At 49.5% G+C, this 21,437-nt stretch overlaps 1 protein-coding gene across 1 annotated transcript in view; it reads left to right on the forward strand.

The window, feature by feature from the left end:
• The first annotated feature begins 1 nt into the window (after window position 1).
• DEF6 (DEF6 guanine nucleotide exchange factor) overlaps window positions 2–21,437 on the forward strand; it is a 35,493-nt gene continuing 14,057 nt past the window's right edge. Inside the window, exons 1-3 of the mRNA XM_024200230.3 lie at window positions 2–347; window positions 17,863–18,003; window positions 20,811–20,996. Of these exons, the coding sequence (XP_024055998.1) occupies window positions 252–347; window positions 17,863–18,003; window positions 20,811–20,996 (423 nt within the window). The 5' untranslated portion in view covers window positions 2–251. The remainder of the gene's footprint in view (window positions 348–17,862; window positions 18,004–20,810; window positions 20,997–21,437) is intronic.

The following is a 21,437-nucleotide window of genomic DNA, read 5'->3' on the forward strand; positions in this document are numbered from 1 at the left end:
CTTACGAGGGAAGGGAATGCAGAGGCGAGCAAGGTGGACTAATGCCCCCTGTCGAGAGCAGAAAGGTGAGTGTTGTCATCTAGGCAGGAAGATGACATCGTGGGGCCTATCCGAGGTGTAGTCAAGTAGGTGGCGCTGCTGCTCCTCCATTCTAATTGCAGGTTTCTGAGGACTTGGAGCGAGAGAGTCAGTTTCCTGAAACCGGATCCTCCTCGCTGACAGAGCAGGCTCTGTCATCCGCGCCTCTAGCCATGGACCTGCGAGCAGAGCTTTTAAAATCCATCTGGTACGCCTTCACCGCCCTGGATGTGGAGAAAAGTGGCAAAGTGTCCAAATCCCAGCTGAAAGTGAGTACAAAATGAGACCCCCGAGCAACAGAGGAGGGGCTTTGGGGTTTCTGAGTCCGGATCTGCTCTCTGTTTTGCCCTTGGGGGTCACAGACATGTTGAGAGGCACGAGGCAGGGCTGGATGCTGCTTTGCAGCTCAATGGACTGCAGCAGGAATAAAAAACACCCACTGCGCACTCCAGTGTAGCTAGTCCCGTGGCTTATCAACAGGCTCGGGCTTTGAGTCGCATTCGTCTAAGCGAGGGCCAAGCAATGGGGTCTTCACAAAAAGATTAGTAAGAAAGTAACCCTTTTTTGGGGGTGGAAATCTTCGAATTCTAGCTGCTCCACAATGTTTCTCACCCACCTTATCCCCAGGTAAGGAAACCAAACTCTTTTTTTTTATTTTCTTTCTCGTTTTGATACGCACTTGTCTCCTTCCTGTTGCATTTCACCCCCTCTCGAAAGGAAGAGCATTTTTTTTTAAAAAACACTTCTTGAGGGTTTTGCCAAAAAACGTTTTTGTTTTGTTTTTGTTTTTATCCTGATCACCCATAAGCTTCACAAAAGGCTCCTGAGTTATACAGAATCCAAAACCCAGCATGCCTCGTTTTAAAAAATGTTTCTTCTACCTACAGTATTCAGCTCAGTTGAAACGATTTTATCATACTCTGACGAGAATTGTGGGATTTCTTCCCCAAGCGGGCACCCTGTTTTGTTTTAAAAGCTAATTTAGTCTCTGGCCCTGGAATCTGGGTTGGAAGAACTTGTTTGTTCAGAGGTTTTGTAATCTGGAACACAACCTGTGATATAAACACCCAAAGGAATGTGAAATATTGCACCCAAAGGAGAAGCCCTGCTTGGCAGTGGCTGCATGTATGTGTGATGAGTTTTGAAATTGCCACAGACTCATGCCTGGAAAGTAACAAACCTTGGGACTCCCTCCTTTAACCTTTTCTCCTCCATGTTAGGGCCGATTCACCCAACAACTGAATAGCAGGGAAATTAACTTGTTCCTTCGGGGTCAGATTCTGCCAAACTCAATGGGAATTCTGCCTGGGGACAGGCTGAGAAACGAATGAGGGTTTTGGCTCTTTATGCTGTGATGCTGCCTTTGCGGAGGAATAGTCCAGGCCCAGAATAGCCCTATTCCACATGCTTCTAAGAAACAGATCTGACACTTGGTTAGGTGTGAATTTCGCTGATTTGTGTCCACCTTTGGCCTTTGTGAAATCAGTTAAAAGAATGTCCAAAAGGAATGTCTGTCTAAGGAAATCGTGGGCCAAGTGATGTTTACCCGGGATGGCTAGCTCTGTTGGGTATTGCAATAGGGGAGAGGATGAAGAGTAAAACGTACAGTGACGTGCCATGATGGCCGCTGCATTGTGATTTCCTTGCATTATTGTGTTGAGAGCTGTCAGTGTGCCCGGACCCTGTATAAAAAAAGAGATCCAGTCCTTGCCTGACAGAGTAAATGACACAGTAGGAGCAGATCTCTGAAAGTGACTGTTAAAACAGCACCTTGTTACCCCACAGATCTGCTCCCTGCATATCCAGAGATTTATCTCTTTGCTTTAGTGTCAACAGTACACTGGTGTTCCTTTGTTACTCCAGGTAGCAGTGCCCAGCTGACATAAGTCAGAAAGCAGGAGCTGAGGTCTCTTCAGCCTGATGCATTGTCTACAGAATTGTTAACCAAGGCCTGGGTCTTTGTGGCAAGCACAAGGCAGAAAAAGCCCAGCTTGACTCTTTCGGGGCCCCAAATGAGTATGCAGGGCTGGGCATTGGAAGGGGAGGAAGAGGAAAAATACCATCTTGTAAACTGGGCAGAGTTGATGTTTGAGAGGCAATCATGGAACCCCCATGGTGCCATTTTTCCAGATTTCCTTGTCAGAGCAGAATTCAGGCTTCCCTCCCCCAGCCTTTGAATCTCAAGCCGTTATTCCCGCAAGCTTCAGTAACAGGGTGAGAACATTTGCTGGCCAGCGAGAGCAACAGCCTCTTTGCACTTGCCATAGTGTGCGTGTGTTGCCATGTGCTGTAAAAGGATGTTTTCATTTTGTCCCGTGCTAGATCTTGCCACTCTGAGAGTTTCAACCTGACCGTAGACGGGGAAGATCAAGTCTCCCTTGGTACAAGGTATCCAGCCACTCCTTTAGGCCTAGATTTGTTTCCATCCCACACAAGCCTGCTGCTGTCTTGCTGCTGGTTCCTATATGCTAATTACATCAGAAATGCAAAGCCATTAAAGCTGAGGTTAGAGGAGACTCTGCATCCGAGCAGAGATTCCCCCGTTATCATGAGCTTCCCCTGCTGTTCTGGTGTTGTCTTAGAGCGAAGCACCATGGGGAGGTGTATGCCGTTCCTTCAGCCTGGTATGCTGCTGAAAGAAGGCTCTCCTTCCAGGGAAGAAAAGCACCCAACAGCCTTTAAAACGACTGAAGTGACTAACGGCCCTGATTCAGCCCAGGCCTACGCTCTATGGTATGGGTGGATTAGATGAAAGCCAGTGGGAGCCAGGCACCTAACTCTTTTGCCAGTCCCAGCCATTGTTTTTAAAGCAATTGGACAGTGAAATGTAGTAGTCTCTTAACGCTGCTCTCCTCCGCCCCAAGGCCTGGCAGCTGGGGATGTGGTAAACTGTTGGGTTGAGCGTAGTTCTCTTAATACATGGGCATGTTCACGTATCTGTGCAGGAAGGAAAGGTAGTCTTGCGGTTAAGAACTGAGAGTCAAGAGATCTGGGTTCTGTTCCCAGCGCTGCCATGGAGCAGGCATGATTTTTGGACAAGGCAGCGAGACTCCCAGAGCCTCAATCTCAAGATCAGTACAAATCGGGGTATAATTTCCTGTCTCTTTGGGTGGAGACTAAGTGAATGTTTGCAAAATGCTCTGAGATCCTCAGCCAGACTAGTGGTGTGGGTGTGGGGTAAGAACCTAAGATGGAAGGCACCCTGGAGGTGCAATGTGTTGTGTTGTGTTGTACGTTCCTGTTGCCCTCATGCATGCGATTCTGCTAAACTTTTCTTGCCTCCTAAACCCAATGGCCCAGGGAGAGGAGAAAAGAAACGTGTTGCCTGGGAATTTAAATGGTTCAGGTTTATAAAGGGGCTTCCAGCTATTATGAAACCCTTGTAGACCACAGGAAAGGAGCTGGGGGATCGCAAAGGTAGCCCGGGTTTATAAGATGGGAAGACAGAGAGACCATGGGGATTAAAGGCTAGTTCATAATACCTAGCTCTTACAACAGTGGATCTCAAAGCGCTTTACAACGATGGGTCGGTGTCACTATGCGCATTTTACAGGTGGGGAAACTGAGGCATGGAGCAGGAGAGTGACTTGCCCAAGGTCACCCAGCACAGGCCAGTGGCAGAGCCAGGAATAGAGCCCAGGTCTCTCGAGTCCCAGTCCAGTGCTCTGTCCACTCGGCTGCAATGGGATGCTAGGGCCCTTGTTTTCAGAAGTGCTGAGCACCAATAGCTACCGTTAGCTTTGGTTGGAGTTCTGGGCGTGCAGCGCTTCCAAAAATCAGGCCCCAAGTCAGTTGCTGCATGAGGCATTTGAAGATAATTCGCTACCATGCACTAAGCCAGGTCAGGTCCATAAGTTGGCTTGGTGTGATTTTGTATTAAAAGACTCACTGACACCTCCTGGAAAAGGAAACGAATGCAGGACAATTCTGCTTTGATTCAGTCAGCTTCCTTTATTGCACTCCCTCCAAAGCACTGGCTTGGAAATGGGGTCTTCCTGGCTTTGGGGTTCGTTTCCTCCGTATGGCCAGGTTTCTATGTCCATCCCTAGGACTCTGGTCATATCCTGTTAGGCCTGCTCCTAAGAGATGCTGGACACCTTCAACCCACATCAACTTCAGCTGTGCCACGAATTGGTAGTTTAGAGATGGGGAAACTGAGCCACGGGGGCTGGGATTTTCAAAGTAGCCTTAGGAGGTTGGGTGACAATTCCTTTCGGCTCCTTTGATAAGCACAGCCAGAGAGATTAAAGCCTGACCCACAACCACACGGTCTGTCTTCACTGCACAGGTGAAGCGGTGGCTCTTTAATTGGGGGTTGCCCCAATCCCCCACTCACAGAAATCTCTCACCTGAGTTAAGTGGTGCTTTTAATCTGGGCTAGCTAGCCCAGCGTGGGGTGAGTGTTAGACCCCACTTTCCACTTAGACTCAGACGGGCAGCCTGCCCACTTTGCAGTGAGGACCCAGTCTAAATCACTGGAATGCTGATATTCGTCCAGTGCATTCCCACAATTCCTCCCATGTGCCCAGAGTGACGGATGAGTTCTCCCACAACCCACTGCACAGGAATCACAAAGCGGCTCAGCTTACTGCGGCGCATGTCCTGGCAAGGGACACGGGAGGGTAGCGCCAGTGAGGACGCGGTAACTCAGGTGTGGTTTGCAGTTGGCGGTTAACACCAGGTGAGGCTAGCTGAGGTGCTCAGACCCGGCGCAGATCAGCTGCACTAGCTCTGCAGTGAAGACAGAGTTGCACCAGTTTAGCTAAAGGTGTGAGGGTTTTGGTTTTTTTAAAATTGATTTAGTTAAACCAGTGCAAAAATCTGTGTGGAGGGACTCGATTCAAAACACCTGGCTTTTTTCAGTTGAGTGTGCATTGGTCAACTTACAGGTACAAGCTAAACCTACACAAGGGAGGTTTAGCCCTGTATGGGTCCATGGGGAGCAGAAAAAGGGAAAGGTTGCTCCAATTTAACTCAGACCTGATCTCTACCCCATTTTTATACCAGCTGTGTCAGTTAGGGGCATGCAATTTTACTGATATGCCACTATAACCTTTGTGTGGGCGTAGTTATATGGGTATAAAGGTGCCTAATCCCAGTATACTCTATTCCCCTTCCAAATAGATATCAGCTATACACATTTATACCAATATACCTGCATCTGTCCTAACAGGATTGTCCCACTTTAACTGTACCAGTAGAGCTAAAGCAGTACAATTTTTGTATGTAGACAAGACCTCAGTCAGATTGTCCACTCTTTGGAGCAGAGACTCTTTGTTCTGTGTTTGTACAGCACCTAGCGCGATGGGGTCCTCGTCCATGACTGGGGTTCTTTGGCATTCCCGCAATACAAATAAATAATTTTAGCTTAACTGGTACAACTTGTGTGTGTAACCAAGAGTTTAAAAAAAAAAAAAAAAAAAAAAAAATAGTAGAGAAAAAAAAAAAAAAAAAAAAAAAAAAAAAAAAAAAAGGTCCTGTAGTGAAAAGTGACAGAACCAGGAAGAGAAATCATTTTTCCTGACTTTCTAAGCTTTGCCAGCAATCTATAAGGGCTAGGGAGGAGGGAAAGCAGAGAATAGGGGATTCAGCCCGAGCTTTGTTTCTCAACAGGCTGCTCTTCAGAGTTTTTCAAGAGGCTCATTAATATCGCTCTTTGTCAAGATGATAAGTTTAGGGGAGGACAATAGACGATTCTTGATGTCGGCAAAGGCATTCAGTACAGCTCCCCATTCTGGTATGGTAGAGAAATGTGGTCTAGCTGCAACTCCTACAAGAAGGATGGGAAAAATGTTGCCTAAGGCCCGTGTGTCATTGCTAATCATGTGGTGTTGAGGTGGCAAAAGGTTAGCCAGCAGACTTCCACGAAAATCTGCGCCGAGAGCTTGAAATGGGAAGTGCAACAGTTGGCTTGGCTGGCAGTACGGAACTGGGAAAGGGCAGCAAGCCTTCTGAGAGAGGGAATGAACACGTCTCAGAAAAGTAGAGAAGTAGACTGAAATGTAAATGACAGCAGGACAGATTGGCCCATGGCGGGAAGAAGGAATGTGATGCAGAAGTGCGGAGTGGGGGGTGAATTCCTAGCGTAGGTTTCTCTGTTGCTGTTCAGCCTGAGAGATCAAAGCACTTGACACATTGGCACACTCAGGGATCACAAATGCAGCCATCTCTGGGGAGAGATCCGTGGGTCTTGTGGGACAAAGCCCATGTCAGTTTCATGGGGGTGGGGGATCAGTCTGCCCACAGCAGAATGAGCGAGAGGAAACTCTAAGGGGAACTTTGACATGTTTCCTGCCTTCTGTGTGGTGTTTTCCTGTATAGGGAACAATCTGGCATGTAGTTCCTTTTACATTTGCTTCTCTGCTGGGACTTAGATTGCACTGTGGGCAGATATGGTGCCTGGCTCCTTTGTGAAGCGGGCACCGTTATAATAGATGGTGAAGCAGCAGCAGGAGGAAGCTGTGTATCGTAGGTAGGTGCTGGTTTGGCAGTGTATGGTCTTGGCCTGCTTTTGAGAAGGATGGAGACAGGTCAGTAAATGTGATGCTCAGAAAGGCAGTGGGAAAGGCCCAGCCCTAGGAAGGGGCGGGGCTCATTCCGTGCTGGGGAGGAAATCGAGATGGACAGGGCTTGAGAGAGCATCCGGGCAGCTCTCGGGAGAGCTGCTGGCCCATCTGACCACACTGCAAGTTAGCCCCTTCCCAGAGTTCTGTTCCTACGGCGGGCAGAATGTGTCCGTTGTGGGCTTGCTGCTGGCGTTGCCTGGGGAGGCATCTTCAGCCTGTGGCACAGTCCCAGGGAAAAGCCTGATCCCCCTCAAACCAAGCTGGTAGCACTTCGGCTTTTTAAAGAGAGAGGCTCCGAGTTGCCCGGGTAGGAAATCAGTATGTTGGCATCCCTGCTGTGGTGTACAGCAGTCCCAACCAGCCATATGGAGGAGGAGGATGATCACATAAGTCCTTTCCCCTGATGCCAACGTAGCTCCTTTCCCCTGATGATCTCAAGATGCTTTGCAAACATGCGCTCACTGAGCCTTACCTCATTTTGCTGGTGGGAAACCCTGGCACAGAGGAGTGAAGTGATTTTTTTGCTGGTGGGAAACCCTGGCACAGAGCAGTGAAGTGATTTACCCCAGGATCACACACCAAATCGGTGGCAAAGTCAGGAATAAAACTCAGAACCCCTGGCTCGGGCTTTATAACCACTAGGCAACACTCCCTCCCTCTGGGCTAAACCATTTCAATCTCCCGGTCCCAGTCCTGCCAGTTTGGCAACATTGTGTCACCTTTTAACATGCAAGACCGGTCTCCGGCTTGGAGGGTCCATTCCAAAACCCAGGATTGCCCCAGGCACAGCCAACAAGGGAGAAGAAAAGGAGCTGCCATTCTCGGTTGGTGTTAACTATTCCACCCCCGGCTCACACTGGCGCCTGTTGCAGCATGTGCATTTCGAGCCACCCACAGACGCCGATTGTAATTCCGCGTTCAGCTTGGTGAAAGGAGGCCAACCTGCTGCAGATAAGGGATGTGGTTACGCTGGCATGCAGTCTGCATTTCTATTGCCTGTGCATCAGAATGCCCATACTGGGTCAGATCAATGGTCCGTCTAGCCCAGTATCCTGTCTTCCGACAGTGGGCAATGTCAAGTGCTTCAGAGGGAATGAACAGAACAGGTAATCATCAAGTGATCCATTCCCTGTCATCAGCTCCCAGCTTCTGGCAAACAGAGGCTAGGGACACCCGGAGCATAGGGTTGCATCCCTGCCCATCTTGGCTAATCTTGGCTAATAGCCATTGATGGACCGATCCTCCAGGAACTTATCTAGTTCTTTTTTGAACCCTGTTATAGTTTTGGCCTTCACAACATCCCCTGGCAAGGAGTTCCACAGGTTGATGGTGCATTGTGTGAGGAAGAACTGTGCAGAGGCGGGTGAGCAGGGCAGTGGCGTCAAAGGATCCTCTTTCCATAACCAGAGCCTGAATAAAGGGCTGTGCGAAGGCGGGGGCAGAGGATGGGGAAATCTTGGACGGGGACCTTGGGAGGCTGGACTGGATGTAGCATCCGTCCTATGAAAACGGCTGTAGAGGGAGAGATGACGGAGAGTGCCGGTTACGGCGTCTCATGCAAAGGCTGCGAGCACCGGTAGGGCAGTAGGTGGTGTCAAGGTTATAAAGAGGGAAGCTAGCTCTGATACTGCTGTGCCGCTGCTCTGAATCCCAGCCCGTCCGATGACTGGTGAGGGGTCGAGGTCAAATGGGGTTAACGAGTCTTGGTCCGTTTCGCTGTGTCCACATCACACAAAGCGTCACACGATTCTGGCCTGCGTGGGCAGCCTCTGTGCAGGTATTGACTGACCTCCAGCCCTCCAGGTGCCAAAGGTGGTCCTGCAGTGTTAGTGCCAGGCCTGTATGGTCGAGGGGGCACCTGTGGAACAGGAAGGGGAGCCGGCTTGTTCCCCTGGGGGGAAGATTTTCCAAAGCAGAGCAGTGTAGAATATTGACGGATTTAGGACCTGATCCTCCACTGGCCACTTCGCTTTACACTGCCAGAGCAGCTTTAAAGTGAGGATAAGTGTGATTTGTGCCAGAGTGGTGTCAAGTGGCCTTGGTGTGAATGAGCATCAGGCCCTTATCCCTCTGTGATAACAGAGGGGGGATTTGTTCATTAAAACAATCCTAAACTAGCACCTGTATGTCAGTGGGAACGCAGAGCAGGGGTCTGGGGTAGCGGTTAGAGCAGCGAGCTGGGAATCAGGAGGGATTTTATCCCCAGCTTTGCTACTGACTCGCCCTGGGACCTTGGGCAAGTCCCTTTGCCTTTCTGTCGCGACTTACCCCTGCGTGTAAGCGGGGTTAGTGATACTGACCCACTTGGCAGGCGTATGAGAGGTGTCATGAATTAATGATTGCGAAGCATTTTTGAGCTCCACCCAGATAAAAGGCTGGCATTAAAGTCAGTCTTAACCAGTTGGGAATTAGCATGTGTCTTCAGGGTGGAGGTGGGCACCGCCAGGTCCCAGGATAGAGCGAGCTGCGTGAATGAAGGCACTGAGATTTGATAGCCAGGTCTCTGATTACGATCTGTATCGATCCTGTCTGCGCTACAGAAGTAGCCACATTTCACTCCCAACTCCTGTACCTGCCTGTCCTGGGCTGGATTCTGTGGGGGCTGGTCAGGAATTTGGAGTGGCTGTTCCCAGAACAGTACCACACGTGCTTGGACCGGAAACAAAGGAGGAATGAACCCTGGGATGTCTGTAGTTGCTAAGCTAGTCCAGTAAGCAGCATGTCTTCTAGGGAACTGGGTGAGCGGAGCTGCTGCTATGTGCAGGACTGAATGATTTTGTTCATCCCAGCCCATCACGTAGTGCCATAGGGGGCAGATGTCCGGACAGCCCTATTCGCAAAGGGAGGGGTGCTTTCAGGAACACCACGGCCTGATGAAAGCATCAGACACTGAGCTGCTGACCTGTGTAAACATCCAGGAGGGAGAGGATGTGACTGACTGGGATGAAATGGAGCGATGGAAGATTATAGGCTGAATACGGACCGGGGGAGGAGGGTCTGACTCCCTAACTGCAAGACCCTTGAGTCTGTGGAATCATTTCCCAAGGGAAATGATGGAAACTCCATCGCTCGAGTTGTTTAAAATTAGAAAAGCATGGAGAATGTGGGATCCTGCACTGGCCCCCAGACGATGGCCTAGATGCATGCTAACATCTACAGTTCCTAAACGTCCCTCGTTAGGTGAGACGTCCCTAATACCGGACCCACATTTACCTTTGCCCCACACAGACCCGTTGTCGCTTTTCTGGATATCGCAAGCTATTGATGTTGGAAATACTGAGTCATGAAACCACCACTCCAGCCAAGGTGGCTGGCATGTACCAAACTGGTCCTGTGTTGTTCAGAGCCCGCTCTGGTGGTGCTGGTTTTCTTGTGTCCATTTTGGGGGCTGGGAAGTTTCTCCTTTCAGTAGCTGCCATTGCATGCTGGGCCTGGGTACCACGGTAGGGAGTGTTGTCCAGTGATGAGAGCTCAGGCCTGGGATCTAGTACATTCTGAGTTCTATTCCCAGCTCTGTCCCAGTCTTATTTCTCATAGGCAAGTAATTTTTTCATAGCAAGTATCTTGCTGTGGCAGCCATTCCAGTAGTGAGGACACTGATCTAATGCATAGAGCAGGGGAACAGGGAGTGAGGACTCCTGGGTTCTCTTTCTGGCTCGACCACTGAGTGTCACTTGACCTGGGACAAGTCACTTGCCCCTTCTGGAAATCAGTCTGGCCAGTCGTACCAGGGGGATGATGACAGCTCGCAGTGGGGTGGAGTGGATGAGACTTTAATGTTTTTGAATGTGCTTTGAGATCTGCAGATGAAAGGTGTTGTTAACATTGCTCTTGTTCCCTCCCGCCCTCGGAGCTAGTTTTGGTTGGACATATTCCTGGAGGTTTCATCACATGACGTAATCTTTAATTAAAGATTAATTCCTGGAGGGTTGGCAATCCTACTAGGAGCACAGGTCACTATCACTCCACTCCCCGCTGCCTCTCGCTCCTGTTCAGCACTAGACCTGCTTTGTCCCGCCTTTTTAGTGAACTGTGACTGGTTAGAACAGTTCCGCTCTCTGATTGACACCTGTCCTGGGCAGCGGCATGCTAGTATGGCATCCCCAGAGGACGTACTATGCACTTAGACAAGTCCTAAGAGTTTGGAGAAGCAACCAAGCTTTGGAGGGCTAGTTCTCCCCTTTCACACTGCGCCGAGGTCTCTGTCACCCCATTCTCTGTATCCCGAAAGGGGCAGAGACCACACATTGCTACAGGAGTGAATGTGATTACTCACCTTTTCTTATCCCCATTCTCTCTATCGCTACTCACCTTCCTGATGGATGCTGCAAGTTGATGTAGAAGGAGCCAGGTGTGCTTCAGGCGATGATGTCTCAGCACCTGACTCGTGCTTTTCCCCTTGCTGTGTTGCTGTTCCAGGAGGCAGTGTTTCAGGGCTGGTGGAAAGCTGAGTGGCTAGGGATTGTATTAGCATTCCAGGAAGTCACAGCGTCAAGGAGGTTTTGTGAAGTAAGAAGATGAGAAGGCGGATAAAATGTGAGGAGAGAGTATGTGAGGGTCTATGGGATAGGTGATATAAAGAGAATTGGTTGGAAAATTTTCTTCGTTCTCCTATGGAAAATTTGGATGAAAACAAAAAATCATTGTCAAAATTTTCTGTGGATTGCAGGCACTTTTCATGAAGAATTTTTATAATACGTTTTCAGGCACTATAATACTGTTACGGCAGGTGTCAGCAGATGGTGCTGTTACACATAGTCTTGCAAGTTTTTCTTAGTGTGCGAGCGGTGTTCAGTCTTGGAAGAAAAGCTGTATTGTTGTTTTATGATACAGTTCTTTGGAGATGCTGTTGCAAACAGCTGGAGAGTTTTCTGGATGCCTTGATCTACTAAATTCTTAGGGCAGAGTAGCTTCCTGGGAATCAGGCTTTGGTATTTGGGCTGAGATGTCAGAAAGAGGGGATTGCCCATATGCTGTTTGTGACCACATCTGTTCCAGGACTGGTGTATAGAGTGTAAATAAAACCATTCAAGCTAAGAAACTAACCAGACTAAGAGGTAATTTTCTTTTCCAAGGGGAAACTGACCTTCACGGCCCTGACATCTACTATAGCAGAGGGGCTATAGGGAAATATAATTGGTGATTGATAGGTCTTCGATCGATAGGTGATCGATAGGTCTATTTATAGGTTCTGTGATTCTATAACTTGAACAACTCCAACTTGAACAAATTCTCTTGCGCATTAACCAGTCCCGGGTTAGATAGAGAGCAGGGAGGGGAACGATTTACATCCAAAGGATTTATGCCCCACCTACAGGGCCTAGTTTCCTGTCCCTGCTAGTGTTTTCCTGCACCCCTGCCAGGGGAGGGGTGTTCATGGAGCAATTCCTTGGGCGTGCTGATGCTGAACTGCAAAAGACTTGAGTAACTGGTGACTGCCCAGCTGGGGTTAGGACTCTCCTCTGGGCGGGAGTCCAGCTACAAACATCCGTGACTGTCACAGAGGATCTTGGCTCTTCGGGTTGGACACAACTTTTTGCATCACCATAGAGACGGGGACGAGGCTTGGTTAGAAACGTAGGAGCCTTGCTCAGGGAGGGGGGAGGAAGCTCCCAGGGCTTGTCACGTGCAGCTTGCGGTTTGATGGAGGGTTCTGATAAACGACTTAAATGCAGCTGGGGGGAAAGAAACATGGGGAACCGAGTGAGCTGCTCTTGGGGGTGGGAGCTGTCCCAGCGATTTTGGGGTGGGTTTGAGCCTTCGGATACTGCAGCTTGCACGTCCCAATGAAGGACAACAGAGACCAGGGTCCATGGAGCTGTGATGCTCCAGACTCTGCACTTGGTTCTGTACTGCTATTGCAACCTCCATCTTGTTATCAAATCGTCCTTTCCACAAACACCCAGAGATACTGTACAGGCCTAGTATCAGAGGGGTAGCCGTGTTAGTCTGGATCTGTAAAAAGCAACAGAGAATCCCGTGGCACCTTTAAGACTATCAGATGTATTGGAGCATAAACTTTCGTGGGTGAATACCCACTTCGTCAGACGCAAGACGTACAGGCCTAGGTGCACAGACACCATACGGGGCACATGCAAGCAGAGGTATCCATGCCCAGTGTGACGGGTTGGATCACAGAAACCCCCTTGGGAGCTGCCACCCGATGTGCCAAGACTACCCCTGCTTCTGTTTTCCCTGCCAGCTCAGGACTCCAGCACCCCGTCTTGCTGAGCGAGACACTCCAGTCTGGCTCCAACACAGACTCAGGGTCTGAATCACTTGTCCCAAAACTGCAAGTTTACCCAAAAACAGCTCACAGGAGTGTGCTTGTCTTTAGCACTCAGATGCTCAACTCCCAATGGGGTCTAAACCCAGATAAATCCGTTTTACCCTGCATAAAGCTTATGCAGGGCAAACTCATAAATTGTTCGCCCTCTATAACACTGATAGAGAGATATGCACAGCTGTTTGCTCCCCCAGGTATTAATACATACTCTGAGTAAATTACTAAATAAAAAGTGATTTTATTAAATACAGACAGTAGGATTTAAGTGGTTCCAAGTAGTAACAGACAGAACAAAGTAAGTCACAAGCAAAATAAAATAAAATGCGCAAATCTATGCCTAATCAAACTAAATACAGATAATCTCACCCTCAGAGATGCTTCAGTAAGTTTTTCTCAGACTGGACACCTTCCAGGCCTGGGCACAATTCTTTCCCCTGGTACAGCTTTTGTTCCAGCTTAGGTGTTAGCTAGGGGCTTCTCCATGATGGCTCCTCTCCCTCTCTGTTCTCTTCCACCCCTTTATATATCTTTTGCATAAGGCGGGAATCCTTTGTCCCTCTGGGTTTCCACCCCCCCTCACTGGAAAAGCACCAGGTTAAAGATGGATTCCAGTTCAAGTGACATGATCACATGTCACTGCAAGACTTCATTACTCACTTGCCAGCACACACATATACAGGGAGACTTGCAGGTAAACACAGTCATCTGCAGACAATGGTCCTTGTTAATGGGAGTCATCAAGATTCCAAACCATCATTAATGGCCCACACTTTACATAATTACAATAGGCCCTCAGAGTTATGTTTTATATTTCTAGTTTTAGATACAAGAGTGGTACATTTATACAAATCAGATGATCATACTCAGTAGATTATGCACTTTGTAATGATACCTTACAAGAGACCTTTTGCACGGAGCATATCCCAGTTGCATTATATTCACTTATTACCGTATCTTCTCTAAATTTATCCCAGTTACATTATATTGACTTATTATTATATTTTTATAAAACCATGTAGACTGCACAACATCACACCCAGTAACCCAGGTACATGTGCACTCTACCACACTCTTGTCCTATCTCTCCAGGTTCTTATCTGTTAGGCTTGGCACCCATCATGGCAGTCTCCCAGCTCTAATACTGACGATCAGTGAGGATTCCTTGCCTTCCTCCAGCTCCTTTCATCTGCAGGCTTCACGGTACTTTCTGGGCATTAGTGAATTTAGCCTCCTAACACACCTAGGGTAGGTAAGAGGTTTTGCTTCCACCACCACCAACAAAATGTAGCTAGCTCTAGGGTGGAGGTGGCAGCTGTGTAACAGCACACAGCAACACAACCAGGGAGTTTAGAACAGGTGGGAGAAGGGTGGATCTTTAGGAAGCCAGGATCTCATTACCCAAACTGGGAGTTAGTTAGGACACTGGGGCTAATGACGTTTTTTTTCCACTCCTGATCTGAGCTGAGTGCTGTGCCAGGTACTTGTAATATATAATCCTAGGCAGCAGCATAATACATGTCGCTGTCACACATATACTGTGCTTAAAAGCTGGGTGAAGTCAATATGTTACTGAGAATTTGATTGGTCAAGAAAGGCTCCAAATGCTGAGCTCCCCGTATAACCTCAGACTGATAATTTATTAAACAAAGCCAATTTGAAAGTGAAACTCCATCCACTGTGCCCAGCCAGCTGCGCTTTCACAGAGTGAGCAGTGCTCCTGTGAGTAGAAAGGGGGACTGTATGGCTCGGGGGACTGTATGGCTCAGGGGACTGGTAAATGGGAAGGCATGTTCGAATCTAGTGGACAGGTCACCAGGCGGGGAGTCTGGAGACCTGGATCTCTGCCACTGACCCTGCTCTGTGACCTTGGGAAAGTCACTTCCCCACTCTGTGCCTTGGTTTCCCTTCACCCTTTGTCTTGTCTGTTTTCATCGTAAACTCTTTTTGGGATGGTCTCTTTCTAGGTGTGTGTACAGGACCTAGCACGATGGGGCCCTGCTCTCAGTCAGGGTCTCCGGTGGCGACTGTACTGTGAAACAAGGTCACTGCTTCTCCCTCCGTGTTGCCTATGGTGTATCCACCAGCCCTGGTGCTCTTTAACCTCCCCGGTGGCCGTCTCAGCAGACAGGCCAGGGATGCCCTGGATCACAGAGGCGAATGCCCACGTTTGCAGATAGGCAAGCAGCCGCCCGTCCTTGCCAAAAGGGCCAGGTGCCGTGTTGGTGGGACGCCCTTCCACAGCATTCTCACCCAGCTGTGTCAGACAGCTGTGAGGTCTCAGACCAGTCTGCATTAAGCATGTGCTTTGCTGTCTCCTGGCTGCTTTCTCTAACTCTTTTCCCCTGCCTGCTCACCCTTTAAAGGCATATTTGAATATTAGTAATGGCTTATAAATATTACTATTAGGTGTATTCCTACCCACTCCCAGTGTCTATCCACATTCCCCTCCCCTAGCGCCTTCCACATGAGAATCTCAAAGCGCTTCACACACAGCCATTAATTTACCCTCAAGAGCTTCCTAGGAGGCAGGCAAATAAATACAACCCCCGTTGCATGGATGCGGAAACTGAGGCAGAATGGTGAAGGGATTTTCCCAAGATCCCACAATGTGAGTCATTGGTGGACCTGGGAATCAGTTCTCCTCACTCCATGGTCTTCAGTTTCCTTCCTTTGGTGGAATGAAGGGCGGAGTTGTTCTGCCAGCATCTCAACCTGCAGCTCCAGGGACTAAGGGCCTGATTTGTAAAGGTATTTAGGCACCCAGTGGGATTTCCAAAAGTATTCAAACCAATGGGGATTAGGCGCCCAGGCCCTTCGGAAACCCCCAGCGTCACCTAAATACCTTTACAAATCTGGCCTTAAGTAACTAAGCCAGCCCCTCTCAGTACGTCAATGTCTGACACCACCTCCAGGGCCGGAAATGTCCCCTTTCACACCAGCAATGCTCTGCAGACTGAGTCACCTTAGGGTCTGGGCTCTTGTGCAGCACTTTAACCTCAGCTCTTCTGCCTTCTAGGCAGGGCTGCCGGCACCTGAGCAGCCCTGACCAGTTTCTGTGCATCCACTTTGCAAACCGTTCGGCAAACAAACCCACCCGTCCTCTGCCCACCGACTGCAGGAGCACTGGGGGCTAGACCAGTGGGGAGACTCACACAGGAAACTGAGTCCCATGGAGTTAATTTACTCTCTAAGGGTGGGGCACTCACTGAGGCCCCAGAGGGGAACTGTGCACCAAAGGTCTGTGTTAGGAGGTCATCTGTCCCTTTCTCTTACTCTCTGCCCCTATCCCTGTTGCCAGGCTGGCTAACAACCTTGGTTAACCTTAGCCCTTCCATGCAGCCTGCCACATACTGCACACCCTGTGCATGTCACAGAACATCAGGCAAAGATATCTGGGAGTTGTCTGTAGGCGGCATGTGATTGTCTAAAATGCCTCTGTTCCCCACAAAAGAGCCTGTGACTGACACTCATCCTATCGCTCAGTTGAGTATGGTTCTTTTTGAAGGTTTGAAATTCGGAATCTGAGCTGCTTTGGTTAGTTTTGATTGGAGGCCTAGGTCACATGGTACGTTTCTCTGCCCTGATTGGCTGAGTAAAAATTTTTTTGCATCAGAATATGATTTGTGGTGCAAATAGTGTCGGTTGTGAATTGGAAATTCTCCAGTTCACCATTTCTGCACGTATTCCTGCCAGTAAATGTGATTATTGGAACACTCACAGAAAACAAACAGATGCAAATGGACCCAAAGCCAATGAAGTGTTTTATGTGAGTTAACATCCACAGAATATATTTTGAGGCATTCACCTACGTTTGCTGCAAAGTCTGTCTACCTAGGCATTGCTAACATGCCCATCACCATAGCATCTAGGCAGCATATACCAAATTAAGAGTAGCAGCATTATGATCCAGCCTTTCCCATCCCTCTGATATTATTATTATTATTTATTTGTATTATTATAGCACCAAGAGGGTCTTAGTGATAGACCAGGATCTCACTGTGCTTGGTACAAGCGCATAACCTCATCAAAGTATCTCTGAAGAGCATATTTCCCCCCCCCCCCGTCCTTCAGAATGGCCAAAACCGAATTTCAAAATAAAAACTCTCAAGGGAGGAACTCTGGGATCCCCATTTCAAATGACACCCATCAAACATCACTATCAATATGCTCAGTGTATCTTCAGTGACAAGTTCCAAGCCACTCCAGCCAAGTGCAGCTCACTGTCAGTTTATTTGCTCTATGGTTCTGCGCCTCCATCCTTCACTATAGTGATGAAAATATGATTCGCTTTAAATGGGGAAATAAATGATGAGATGCCCCGGATCTTTCCTCTGCTCCTTGGAGCCTATACCTACCTTTGGAACGTGGGAGTTTATCCCAGGCTAAACTGGGATACTTTTGGGGAATCCGTTGTTAAACAATTAGCATATCACTGACTTCTTGTTAGGACACAAGGATGCTTAGATGAAACAGAGACACTTGTATTCACAGCAGATATACAGAGAAGTTAGATAAAATTATCAATACTCGTGTTGGAAAGTTGCAATGTAACATGACTTTATCTCTTACCATTCAGAACAAAAACACACAAGGACTAAAACAGAGAGAGAGAAAGCAGGCTGCTCCCTAAGGCAGCGATGTCCAACACATCCTACTTTGTTCTAGGCTGGTTCTTACCAGGCTGTCTGTGATTGCACACATCTCTAGAGCCCCTTAGCCTGCAAACCAGGAAACGCCCTACTCTTAAAGTGATAACTTGCAGTTCCAACACATTCCCCAATATACCACAGCGCTCAGTCACACCTGGATAGCTAGGTCGGTGTCTGCATGTCACTGTTCATATGTACCTATGGAGTGCTGTAGGCTCGTTGTTGTTAACGAGTGCTGTGCCGGGAAGCTGTAGAGTGCATCTGTTTTTTCTTCCTCTGCCAGGTGCTCTCTCACAACCTGTACACAGTGCTTCATATCCCCCATGACCCAGTAGCGCTGGAGGAGCATTTCCGGGATGATGACGACGGGCCGGTATCGAGCCAGGGCTACATGCCTTACCTCAACAAATACATCCTGGATAAGGTAAGCTCCTTCACTTTCTCCTTGCCCCGTCTGCTTGGTTGCTGGTGAAATTTCATTCTTCTCCTTTCCCTTCGCCAAGGCCGGTCAACCCTGTAGAGCACCCCCATCTGTGGACTTCGATGTCTTTTCCTTAAGAAAGGACCATTTGGCTGGGATTTAGGAGTTGGTGTGTCTGACGGCCACCATCTTGGCCAACACACCGGGACTTGAACCAGGCACCTCCAGAGCTAAAAGCATGAGCTGTTACAGCTTGAGTTAAAGAGGCTGTAACAGATTCGTATCCTCAGAGGAGCGGACACAGAGGGGGACTTGTAACACATGCTCGTCGGTGGGTTACACTGAGAGAGAGGACAACCAGAGGCCTTAATTCAGCCTGCGTTGCATCTTGTCATCATTGTCACCTGGGTAAGATAAAATGCTACCCAGTCAGAACTCCCCGCTCGCCCTGCGGGTGGCATTCTTCACACAGGTGTGAGTGCCCACCCTGTGCTAGGCCTTTACGCCCGATAGCCTGGGGGAGGGAGAGTTCAAAAGACAGATAAACGCTGAATGTTAGTAGTTGCATTGGCAGCTCTTTGCAAACAAAGTCACCCCTTCCACTCTGCCAGCCCTCCCTGCATACCATGAGTCAATGTTTCCAGAAGGGGCAGCGTAGCTCTGACAGACAAGACACCCAGCGGTGGAAAACCCAACAGGAAAGCTCAGCCCTTTCTCCTTTAGTAGGAATTTTTTTCACCCCGTTTGGCGGTTTATCAGGGAGGACGAAAATAGAAGTTGGCACCGCAAGGGACAGGTATTTGGGGTTTTCTTGTATCTCAAAGGCATCTTTGTTTCTTAAACTGAAACGTTGTGGCTTGTTGCTCTCTGGGCTGCTTCCTCTGGGCATGTGGGGAAAGGAAAAGTTACTAGCAACTTTCTTCCACTGTGCTCTTTTAAGAAGGGGGCCCCATGTCTAGTGCTGGAACACGTCCCCTTCTTGCCCCCCAATTTCCGAATAGCCAGACTGCCCTGCCCTAGATTGCGCCACCAGCTGGTGGAGTAGGTTACTGCTCACAGTGGGTCAGAGCAGAATGGGGGCCACAGGGGTTCCGTGTGCCAGGGTGAGGTGGTTGGACTGCCCCCTGTGACCGCGTGCGCCCTGTCTCGCCTTTCATAGGAGGTGCCTCCCTATTGCCCTAGGTTGTGCCTTGGCCCGTTCAGAGCTGCAGCTAATAAAAGAAGCCACGGTGCTCATTTGTGCAATGCATAGCCCCATGTGTCAGCATCTCACCCTAGGTAATCAACACAGCAAAGCGTGTTGCTAGAGCTGGGGGGGGTGGCGTAGCGGTCAAAGCCTCTAGTATTAAACGCCCCTCCTCTGCAATGTAGTCAGCTGTCCATCTGGGGAGTTATTAGCCCAAGACTTGGGGATCTCCTGGGTAGTAACGCTAAGCAGCACAGGCTGTTAGTCCGTCAGGGAGCCAGAGAGAGCCGCAGGCTCTGGCTATGTCCAGCAGCCCCAGTGAAGGATCTTGTTTATATTCATGACAGCTAAACCTTGTTCCTTGCCTCTGCCCTGCTATAGACTCCAGGGAATCACAGGTTGGAATCCTGACTAGGCCAGCCCAGCCCATCAGAAGTAGATAAATTGAGTTTCTTGTGGGTGGGTCTTTCAGAGGAGACATTTCAAAACCCAGCTAAAAAACTGCATGGCCATGAAAGATCTGAGAGGGCGTTTTGATAAGGGTAAGTGGTTTACCCTGGTATTTACAGCCAAAAAGTTTCCCTCCCACCCTGCCCCTGGGCAGTGTGCTGTTTGGATGCTGCCCCACACCCCAGCAGTGGCTGCATTTCACTGGGGGTGGCTGCGCGCAGTTTGTAAAGTACCTTCTGGATGAAAAGTACTGTAGAGCTGTGAGATCTGACTGAGCCGTTATAGTCACTGTCATTGTATCCCCTGCGTGTCATGGAGTTCTGAAATAATCACTGACACACTAAACCGACCAGCTGTGAAAGCACCCGGACACGGTCGTGTCCAGGTCCGTGTGCTCGAGGGCTAGGCCAGGGGCTGTAGTGCCTGGCAGCTGTTGAAACATCACACATCTTGGATGGGGTTCGGGGCTGGGACATAGGAGAGCTGGGATCTATTCATGGCTTTGCTACCGCCCGGCTGGGTGACCTGGGATGAATCACTTCCCTGCTCTGTGCCTCAGTTTCCCCATCTGTAAAAGGGGGGTGCTGATACCAACCCTACTGCATAAAGAGCTTTGAGACCCAGGGATGGAAATGACTCTGTAAATGCCAGGTATTGTTTATTATCTATCTTACGCTGCCTTCTGTTACTTGGATGCAATGGCAGAATTGCCAGGTCTGTCTGAGAGGGGGAGGATCATGCCTGGCTGACTTATGAGGTAGGTGTCATAACATGATGCCCTAGGTACTCCAGTGTTGGGTGCGTTAGTAAGAGACCGACAGGCAGCAATTCTGTATCAGAGTCCCTACAGCTCTGCACTCTGGGTTCATGTTAGAGTGCTCTGGGAGTGGTGCAGGGGCCTGGGAATTGGGACTCCTGGCTTCTAGCCCCAGCTCTGCTAGTGACATACTGGGTGATCTTGGGCATGTCACATCCCCTCTCCGTGCCTCAGTTTCCCCAAATGTAAAATGGGGGTGACGATGCTCCCCTACCTCACGGGGGTGACAAGTAGTTTGGGTTTGTGGAGCGCTCTGCACTCCTGAGATGACAGGCGCCGTAGCAGGCTGTCGCGTTATTCCCAGTGCTTTGTAATGCCATGGCATCACCTTCACTGGCTCCCGGGGTGTGTTTGCAGGTGGAGGAAGGGGCTTTTGTCAAGGAGGATTTTGATGAGCTCTGCTGGACGTTGACGGCAAAGAAGAATTACAAGCCCGACCGGAATGGGAACAGTGTCGTGTCCCATAAGGACGCCTTCAAGCTCTGGTGTCTCTTTAACTTCCTCTCTGAAGACAAATACCCTCTTGTCATGGTCCCAGATGAGGTAAGAGCTCCTTGTCTTGTCGTTTTACTTGCAGTCAGTTCCCCAGCTTCCCCCTATCTGAGGAAAACTCTGGCCAAGTGCAAGAGACTTGTATTGGACTGACAAATAACACAGCGATCCTATATGGTCTAGTGACGCATCTTCCACAGGGCCGGTTCCAGGCACCAGCCCACCAAGCTGGTGCTTGGGGCGGCACCTGGAGGGGGGCGGCGCGGCGCTCCGGCCCGAGAGTGGGGCCGCGACTGGGCTCGCCGCCCTCCCCCCGGCGCTGCCTCTGGCCGCCGGGGAGAGCGGAGCCCCGGCCGGGCTCGCCGCCCTCCCCCCGGTGCTCCGCTCTCCCCGGCGGGGCTCGCCGCCCTCCCCTGCCGGGGGGGTGGGGGAGTGGGAGGCTTTTTTGCCTGGGGCGGCAAAAAAGCCAGAGCCGGCCCTGATCTTCCATAC

This window comes from Terrapene carolina, unplaced genomic scaffold (genome assembly GCF_002925995.2).
Source record: "Terrapene carolina triunguis isolate 2854851 unplaced genomic scaffold, T_m_triunguis-2.0 Scaffold604, whole genome shotgun sequence".
Lineage (NCBI taxonomy): Eukaryota > Metazoa > Chordata > Testudines > Emydidae > Terrapene > Terrapene triunguis.